The following is a 10,240-nucleotide window of genomic DNA, read 5'->3' on the forward strand; positions in this document are numbered from 1 at the left end:
CTTTAAAAAATCAAACTGGAAGCAATACAGAACTCTGACAGACTGCTTCTATAAATTCACATCTAAAAAGCCTACTTCTTCTGCAAAGAACTTTATCGCAGCAATTGAAACTATCCCTAAGGGAGCTCGAAAGGATTACAAACCTTATTGGACAGCCGTGATAGGAAAACTTGAAAATGAATTGACGAGGTGCAGAAATGAAGCTGAACAAAATTCCAGTTTTGAAGCAAATATAAAATTGAAGAAGACTTCAGCAATGTAAAAGCAAGAAATTCTGACTTCAAAGAAAAACACTTGGATTATGAAGACTGAAGACCTTAACATGGACAGAAGCAGCAATAAGCTTTGGAAACTTGCAAAATCACTTGGGGGAGATAATGTTATAATTTTACTATGTTTATTTATTTTTTTCATTCAATATATTATTTATGTTTCATTCTTTCTTAGCACTGAAGTAGGCTATACTGTATGCTGTAAGATCAACACACATAAACAGTAAAAATTAATTAAACAATGGTTTATTACTGACCACACTCCTATCACAACTATCACCTCCTATATTTCATCATTGGTTAATTTCATATCATAAATAAGATTTTGATTTTTTTTAATTTTAAAGGAAAATAAAGTTTTTCTCTATCTTCTCGTAATCGGTAAAAGTTAAGGTCCTCACTGGTCATGGCTCTGAGTCTTCTTCTTTTTATACATTTTTTAATAAAAACAAAAAGTAATGATAATAATAATAATTTCATTCACCTACCTTTAATTGAGTCCTCGGAGTCATCCGTGAAGTCGCTCCTGATGGTGTTGATATAGCTGCTACATAACTGAAATAAATGAGTATATATTTAATTAGGTATATTTTTGGTCCAAAACTCCAAATTTAGAAATTAAAATTTTATACTATATAAACTAAAGATGTAATTGCAATAAGGGCCCATGGTCCCATAGCCATCTATGAACATCGCTTTAATCTCTTCCCTAGCAATTCAAGACGGTTATAAAAAATTTCACTTCGATCAGTCAAAAATACAACAGTATCTTTAATCTAGCCTAATAGGCCGTTTATACAATAATAAGTGTATCTTCACATGACTGGAGGGGTTGGGCACCCTTGTCTTGAACATAATCTAAATATGAAATCTGTGTGTCAGTCTCATTCTTATTATATACTTCTTGTTATAAGTCTTGTGTGATTTTATTTTATGAAAGTTTGATGGAAATTCGTTCAAAAACTAAAACTAAAGATATAATGGTATTATTAATATTTTTAAAAAAGTAGAAGAAGCACTGTGGTCTACAAGTGGGATCTACCAATGAATGAATATTGAAAAAATGTCCTCTAACATAGCGGAATGTGGAGTGTTGTCAGTAGAATAGCATCCTATTTATTCTTTATTGACTCTTTTCTCTAATGTTTGCTACATGAAAAAAAAATTTAATCACTCAACAAACAGGAAAATTTCATTACATCATAATACAATACATCCAAACATACCTGCCAAATAATTTTCACATACTTGAGATTGATTTTTTTTTAAATTAGTCTTTCAGAATATTTTTATATTATTTCAAAGTATATGTTATATATTTGCTGAAGAAGTCAGTTTCTTGCTATTTTAGTCTGTTATAAGGGTTTTACATAAATAATTCATTCATGTTCAAATCAAAGTTTTTTAACGATAAGCAGTAAATTATCAATCAATAATGATGAAGATGATTTGATAGAATTTATTATATTATTGTAATCCAGCAATGAAAGAATTTTTCAAGTGTCATAAGAGAGATTTTGGACATATTATTGTAAAAAGATTTCCATTAAAAAAATAAGCCATCTTTCGTTAGATTGCAGGTAGTTTGTATAACAGACTGATTAAAAAAAAATATTAATAAAATTTTTGTTATTAACACTTTGATTCTCCTACAATTTACACAGGTCAATAACATACTTTATTAACACTGATAATTCCAAAAAAAAAATGTTTATAACATTTAATTATGTACAGTTTACATCAGTCAACAGCAAAATGTTAACATTTTTCATGAATGAGTGTACGCAAAATCAAATATTATTAAAATTTTTGTTAAAAATAGCAATATTTAGTAGCAAAATAGTATATTGACGAATGTAAACAAAAGCCATCAAAATGTAAATAGCATGTGTTATTAGCAATATTATCTCCCATATAAATCCACCATGACACACTTATTAAAATAAAAGGATAATTATTTGCAACAAAAAAATTTATATCAGAATTTTTAACTTACCTTTAAGCTGCTGAGGGTAGAGCTAATTGTATTTGATGAAACTGATGGGTCAGAAATGGGTGTTCCTGAAAATAGCCATACATTTCTATCAAAATAAAAATAAATTGGCACTAATGTCTTCATTTCAAGTTTCTTAATTCACTTATTTTTCCCTCAATCAAAATAATTATCCCATAAATAAATAAGTTAGCAAATTATAATGACTCTTACTTGATCTTTTAATTTTATAGCAACTTAAAAACATTTTTGTGACTCTAGTGTAGAAAAAGATCTAATAAAATTTTTTTCATACATAAAATACATAAAAAAGAACACATTTAAAATAAATATATTATTGATTGTTAACTGCAATAACACAGTTTCCAAGCCACTAACACATTTTCAAAGGTGAAGCTAATGCTTTAGTACACTAAAAAGTAACATAATTAGCAATAATATGAAGTTAATATGCCATAACTTCAAATATCATTACATTATGACAAGTTAGAGATTAGTGAAAATAAATATTTGTTGTTTACATTAGGCACACCTCAACCTTTGGGATATTATAGAATTAATTCCATTTTATTAGAATAAACAAAGCAACAAATAATTTTTAAATTATTTGATGTTTTGTTTTCAGTGCTTCTTTTAATTTATATGTAAATATCATATTAATGATAAAAATAAGTTTTATTATAATTATCAGCACATAATTTTTATGTAATACATTACCATGATATGAATCGGAGTTCTGAAATTCTGGAGGAGGTGGGATTATTATGTTATAATCAAGATCATCATCTTTGTCTTGCTCGAAATATTTAATTGAATCTGATTTTAAATATGCCTTTTCATTTTCTTTAATCTTTGCCACTTCTTCAAATATTTCATTGATTTTATTTCTTTTATTATCTTTTCCTTCAAATTCATTCTGAAATGCTTTTCCTGTTTCAAAAGAATGTATGAGATTAACTATATCAACTTTTATTGGTTCCTCGAAATCAGAGTCACTAACAGAACTGCAATATTTAGCTTTGTACAAAGGAGGATCAAAAGAACCGTAACAATACAATGGTTTCTTCACACCAAAAAATTCACTGTAATACCCTGTTGCATTTGAACAATTTTCAACACCTCCTCTATTAATATCTAACAACATACTGTTCAAATATTGCTTCATACTACCTGGGGCAACAGGAGTTTTACAAATTTTAAGGAGCTCATGTTTATGTTTTGATATTGTTTCAGCCTCGAAATCATCTAAAGCATCTATAATCGGATCTACTTTACTTATTTCAGAATCACTCGAATTGTTTGGACTGTCTGTGAGTTTATCTTTGTAGGGAGGAAAAGCTGAACTTACAGAGGCGAAATACTGTTGAACTTTTATAGGCCCCTTTGAAGTTGGTGTTTCTATATTTAAAATGTCAGAGGCATTGTAGTTTTCTATGTAAGGTGACAAATCCAAGGGATAACCATCAAGTGCATTGTACTTCATTGAGATCGATCTTGAACTGCAAAGGATATTACCATTCTCTGAAAAGGAAAATTGCAATAAATAGGAAATCTGAAGAAAAAAAAAATACTTACATAAGTATTTAAAAATGAATCATCCACTACTTGCCAAATATATTCAAAATAAACTTCAAATTATTTGAATTTCAAAGAAAGGTATTATACTTTATCTTTAGTTGTATTATTGATTTATCTAAACTAATAGAATGAATGAAAAAAACAAATAATATCAACATTTCAGAAAGTTTAAAACTATCCAATTCGGATACCAGAAAAAGCAAGTTTTATAAAAGATCTAGGAATAACAGCTAAAGTGTGTTGCTATGGTAAACAATTTTTATTGCTATGTTGAATGTTTTATACTAGGATCAACTTTACTACTTTTCTCTATTAGTTGACCATATTTAATATTTTAATGATCAATAAATAGATTTATCGTTTATTTAAAATCACTTTGTTTAATATACATAGGTTAAATTTGTTTAATAATCATGTTACTGGAATAATGTTCAAGGAATATTTTAATAGTTCATCAGAAATTAATTCATAACAAAACTGTTTTCAGTGTCTTTATGCTATGTAATTAAAAATCAAATTAATTATAGAAATTAGAATTCAGTTATTAAAATAATTTAGTATTTTATATTCAAGTTCATTGTGTTTCTTTAAATATTTGGTCTAAACAGTTTCATATGCTTTAAGTACCTTTCATTTATTATCTATCTAATTTATCAAAATTTACTTCATCGATTTAAATTTGGGAGTTTAATTATTAATACTAAATTTCAGAATGAAGAATTTAGATAAAGTACTGATACATATATTTTAAATTTTAACAATTGAAATCTTTACGATGATCTGCAAGATTACATAAAGTTCAATCATTAAATTATCTAAAGTTTGAAAACATTCACAAGAATGGTAAGAGCAGAGTTACACTATTTATATGAAGGAACATTAAAAAGCTACAACTTTCCAATAGTAATAAAATTTAATCACGCATTTTATTTTGAGAATTTCAATAGCCAAATTTGATTTTATACATCTGGATCAGCTGTAATATAATTTAAATGAAAATTATTTAAGATATGGCAATCCAAAGCATAAAAATAATTTTTTATTCTCCTAAAACTAGTTAGTGTATTAGGAATTTTTTTTTTTTATCACTATATATAAGAACAGAATCAAATTTGTTTGTTTTATGAAATTATTAAAATTACATCTCAAATAATAAGAACAATCATTTAAATAATGCTCACCCATAGTGCCAATGCATGAAGTAAAAAAAGGGGAAATATTGACTGATACCTCACTGCTTACACAGCTAGGAAGCTAGGAAGCCCTTCACGTGTCTTATTATAGTCATTATTCTCAACTTTAGTGCTGAAGCATCAGGTTGAGAAAAAAGTAAAACAACATCTAACAATTTTTTTCTCCAATTCATTAGTGATTAGTATTTTTTTAACATAATTGTGAAATATAAACCAATAGGACACAATTTTGAGTCAACAACACTCTCAAAAATACAATACAAGCCACTAATTTAAACAAATACAGTGAAACAATTAGTAATTATGGAATTATACTATCCAACACAGACAAATCCTAAAACCTAAAATCTTTCCTTATTTTTTCACACCCATTTTTTCCTATAGATCATTTATTACACAGACTAAAATAAGGTTACCCAATATTATTATTATTATTAATCTTATTTGAATACATAGAAAATAAATTATAATTAAGGTTTTACTATATTCAAACTATGCTTTTCTTTAAAATTAAAAAAAATTGTTTTTTTTTCTGATTTTTTCTTCTGGGGTCTTGTAAGGTGCCTTTAATTTTCAAACCATTCATAAAAAAAGTTTTTAGTGTTCACTGTGTAATATTTTATTTTACAAATGAAAGAGGTTATCTACATCAAATCATCCAGACTTAAAACGGAGTTACAGGGTAACACCCACCCTGTGAAATAGGGGTTGGTCCACCGTTAGGGGGACAAGGAGTCCTCCCCCAGTTTTTTATTAATTTTACATAAATAACATATTCTTCTTTCAAATATTTCGAAACCTTCTATCCATGTTCATCATATATTTTCTCTTTTATCATTAAAATTATTTTTGTTGCTTTTTTTTTTTTCCTTTTCATAATTTGTTTTTTACATTTACATATATTTATAAACTGTTTGTTTAATAGTCACTTTTTAGAACTTTTTTTATACAATTTCTATATAAAATGTTGTCGTATTTTATTGTTTTATTTCATATATTGTAAAAAACAAATTATGAAAAGGAAATGATATGATACCATGATTAAAGTTAAATGAATTAACAAAAACTAAAGTTGTACACAACGATCGTTGAAGTATTTTATCCACAAAGTAGGAGATTGAAATCTCTTGTAAAAGCAGAGTAGAGTAATGATTTATTCTTGCATTTTGATATTAAGATTATAAATTAGTGTAACTAAGTGGATTTAAGGTAAAATTATCAGTGGGAACTAATATTGAGTCAGGAATACTTTAACTTTCTTATTTCTACATCAATTTATGTGAACAGTTTTCATTTTATTTTGGTACAATCCTTGAATCAGAACTGTAATTTGTAATCAGTTGCAAAATATTTTCTACACATATGCTTCCATTCATCTCTGAGATCTAATAGTCCAACTCAGTAAAATTAATCATACAAGTCATGAAACTAAAGGAAAAAAAATCAACAATTGAGGTTTTAAGTGATATTTTTTTTACATCTTAGTGAAAAGATCAAACCACAGGATAATGAAAATTCCATGGAACCACTATCTTAAAAATACAGAGATAATAAAACATGAGAAAAAATTTGGATCATCCCATTTGTTCTTTAATATAATATTGTTAGATACCAATGTAAAATGTTGTAAAGATGAGTTAGTAGTTGACCGTGGATTATATATGAGAAGAAGATGGCAATTATGAATGGCTCTTAATCTACATTTTAGATATGGAGAGAAGATGATTAGGGGTGCAGTCAGTGAAGAACACAAATTAGTAAAAACTCATTTCTGTTTTTCACTGATCGTACCCCCCAACCATTTTCTCCTCATATTTAAAATGTAGATCAAGATCCATTATTATTGCTTTTTAAAATTATACAAATATATTAAGAAGAAATTTAATATAGTGATCAGAAAAGAAACTTTTTTTTTTTCTTACCTCCTATTCCAAAGCTAAATTATAGTCAAAGCATCTGTATCGAGATAATGAGAAAGATTGAAATGCCATTAAAGGATGATATTGTTTCTATAATTGATCATAAAAGTTATGAGATTAGATTAGATATCCCTTGATTACTTAAAACAGTATATTATATATTTTATACACTACATATAATGTAATGAAGTTTGTAGAAAAATAACATTACTTATTTAATTTAATTTTCAGAAAATGACATTCTGGTATATTTAAGTAAAAATAAAATTCTTAAGAGTTAAAAAAATGTTAGGTGAAAAAAAATGGCGCTTTAGCTAAAGCCCCTTTCATTTCAAGAAATCTAGTGATAAACTAACATAGACTAATAAACCAAATTATACCTTTTTAGCCATTTAGAGCAGGAAAATATGTATTCTCTTTTTTAGAAGATAAAAGATGTCTTATCAATATCGTAAGAAAAGAAAGAAATTTTATATGATTGAATAAATTCATTTGCTCTATTTCAGTTTGAGTCCAAATGAAGTATGGAACTGGCAGTGCCAATGTGACATGTTAATTCTACAAAATTTAAAAAATATTACAAAGAATGTAGATTAGTTTCATTAATGGAATCAATTTTCAATGAAAATAAGCTAGCATAATTTTAAATCATAAAAGTTATTTTCACCATTATAATTTATATTAAAGTAACTATATAAAAGTTTATTTTCGATATTCATTTTTTATCAGTAATTTTCTAAGATAATTATTAAATATGAGCTGTAATTATTATTTAACTTTCATAATAATACCGCTCTAAAAATTGGACTTAAAGAAATATTATTTCTAATTCCATTATTGTATACTTTCGCGGGTGTTGCCTCACATTTCGATTTTATAGGTTTGTTCCAACAATGAAACCTGAATTTGGTAGCAATTAGTTTAGGATCAATGTACTGCGCATGCTTGACCGATACGAGGTTCAGAACCAGTGCTGTTGATTTGAATTTGATTACCCGATTCTCGGGTATTTTTCACCCTGCCTGGTAATTTGTGGGGAACGAGGATTTCGTCTAAAATGGTTTTACTTTATATGTAGGTTTTAATTTACATTGTCACACAAGGCTTTCAACTAGTTTTTTTTTTTTTAGTTAGTCCTTAGTCACTTTTTTTATGAGTAACAATTATTTCAGAACATGTGCACCTTTTTGGGGCCCATGATATATTTTTTGGGGGGTAAATTTCTTGTTGAGGCCTGGGATGAATATAATGTATGGGCTTTGGGCGTATTAGTTTGTGGAACCCAGGGTGAATTCATTTTTAGGACCCAGTGCGGATTATTTGAACATAGAAGAACGAGGGATAGAATTATTTTTGAAGCATGTGATGGATATAATTTTGAAGCGTTGGGCGATTTTGTTTTGGGGGCCCAAGGCGGATAATTTTTGAGGCCCGAGTCTGATACAATTTTAAGTTATTGAGTAAATTTGTTTTTGGAGCACGTAGTGATTTAATTTTTTGGGTTCGGGGCGATTATTTTTGGAGCTCGGTGCTCATACTTTTAAGTTTTTAAGAAAATATATAAAAACAGTGTCCCCCCCCCTCCTATCGTCATTACATTTGGTAAGGTTGATATTTTGCGACAGTTCACTTTCAAGGCGTGGTATGACAGTCAAAGCGACATTTAGTACACTGACATTACTTTACTATTAGTGATCATGCCAGAATCATTACAACATTACATTATTGAATGATGTCATGCCCGTAAATTGGAGGATTAAGTGGATGAAAGGGCTTTGTAACATTTTTTGAATCTTCAGTGTAGATGAAGGGGCTAGATGCCTATCTAGCTAGTGTGAAGTAATCTAACCTCAAAATCCAATTAATAACTGAGATACGTAGATGTAGAAGGGGCTATGTACACTTCAAAACATAACAAGCTCCAACATAGAAAAATTGAACCTCTTTTTCTTAAAATATACTATTTGTAACATAACCACTTCATCCACTTACCTCCTTCAATTATCAAATAGTTACACCATGAAGTGTCAAGCACTTTTGCTACATTAACGGAAACGGTACGATAGTTCATTATCAGGGCGTATGCATGTAATAGAAAACGTGACAGTTGCTTCCCTGACATCACTTTTCAATCATAAAGTTATAGTTATAACGGTTCTTCAAGAGCTGATAAAGTAGCTGGTATTTCTCAGGTAAAGCGGGTATTTTCAAGGCTCTGAGCGTTTATTTTTTGGTCAGAAGAATCGGCAGCACTGTTCAGAACAGTCCTTGCTCAGATCTAGGGACTAATTTGATCAGTCGTCAGAACTTGGCGTTTGTGCTAGTTGAAACATAAGATGTAACATTAGAAGATTGTTAGTAGTTCACCACATGTGATGATTGTTGGTCTGGGTGCCAGGGGGTCAACTGACTGTTCCAAATCACTCTCCTTCTTGGACTCACCCCTGATAAAACCCTACAAAATGGGGAAAAATGACGTTTACTAGTGAATAGTTTTTCTGCTATTTTTTACCTTTCTTGTCGCCTCTTGGACCATCTGCTTACAAAAATCAAACAATTTGATTATTGGTACTGGAATCAACGAAATACAATTCCTGTACTCCGCATGTTTCTGAAAATGTTTAACAGTCATATGTGGTCATTGGAACATACCTTTTTTTAGATATTGGTATTTACAATATTGGAAAGACTGTTTCTCTTGTATTCTTTCTCAATAAATGGTTTTGTTGAATAGTTGCACATCTGTCAAAAAAAAAGAAATATTTTATTTTGAGTTTGATGTATTTTATTATCTCTATGGTAATATCTTTTGGGCATTGATTTCAACATAAACCCAAAACATTTTTAGTCAGATAGCCACTATTCAAGCATAGAAGCTATATGTACGTTGGTACCAACTATTGGAATGATTTAGCCAACATTCCTACAATTACAAATTAAGGTTTTCATGGAATTCATAATAGGTGAGGTAAACATTTACCTCATAATATAGTATTGTTTAACCATTAAAAATACTTACCAGATATTACAAATGCTTTTTAAAATGTAAAAAATTACTTTTTCCTGAAAAAAAAAAGGTTTTTGTTTGTTTACATTCTTGAGTCTCATTCATTGACAAGATAGGAAATGTGTCTCAGTTTTCCTCCTTAAATTTATGAGAGAACACAGGAGACCAATTTTAAATGTAACATCACCAGAATTGCATGCTGGCAATTTTTTAAATATACATTCATTAAGAAATTTAAAATTGATTAATAGCATTTTATCATCTGTCCACAGAAATAT

At 28.5% G+C, this 10,240-nt stretch overlaps 1 protein-coding gene across 1 annotated transcript; it reads right to left on the minus strand.

Moving 5' to 3' along the window:
• Nucleotides 1–433: 433 nt before the first annotated feature.
• On the minus strand, nucleotides 434–5,177 carry LOC106683540 (uncharacterized). The gene is made up of 5 exons (XM_014425066.2): nucleotides 5,025–5,177; nucleotides 2,983–3,786; nucleotides 2,269–2,333; nucleotides 761–827; nucleotides 434–471 (listed from the first exon to the last, which is right to left on the minus strand). The coding sequence occupies exons 1-5, from the start codon at nucleotides 5,026–5,028 to the stop codon at nucleotides 434–436; spliced, it is 978 nt and encodes a 325-aa protein (XP_014280552.2). The 5' UTR covers nucleotides 5,029–5,177.
• Nucleotides 5,178–10,240: the final 5,063 nt, after the last annotated feature.

Source organism: Halyomorpha halys, unplaced genomic scaffold, assembly GCF_000696795.3.
Source record: "Halyomorpha halys isolate HHAL.00 unplaced genomic scaffold, Hhal_1.1 Scaffold494.1, whole genome shotgun sequence".
Classification (NCBI taxonomy): domain Eukaryota; kingdom Metazoa; phylum Arthropoda; class Insecta; order Hemiptera; family Pentatomidae; genus Halyomorpha; species Halyomorpha halys.

Excerpts from the sequence above, each read along its gene's own strand:
- LOC106683540 (XM_014425066.2), bottom strand. Across the intron at positions 828-2,268 it reads CTACCCTCAGCAGCTTAAAG|TTATGTAGCAGCTATATCAA; the intron begins GTAAGTTAAAAA and ends CATTTATTTCAG. Across the intron at positions 472-760 it reads CTCCGAGGACTCAATTAAAG|CATACAGTATAGCCTACTTC; the intron begins GTAGGTGAATGA and ends TTGATCTTACAG.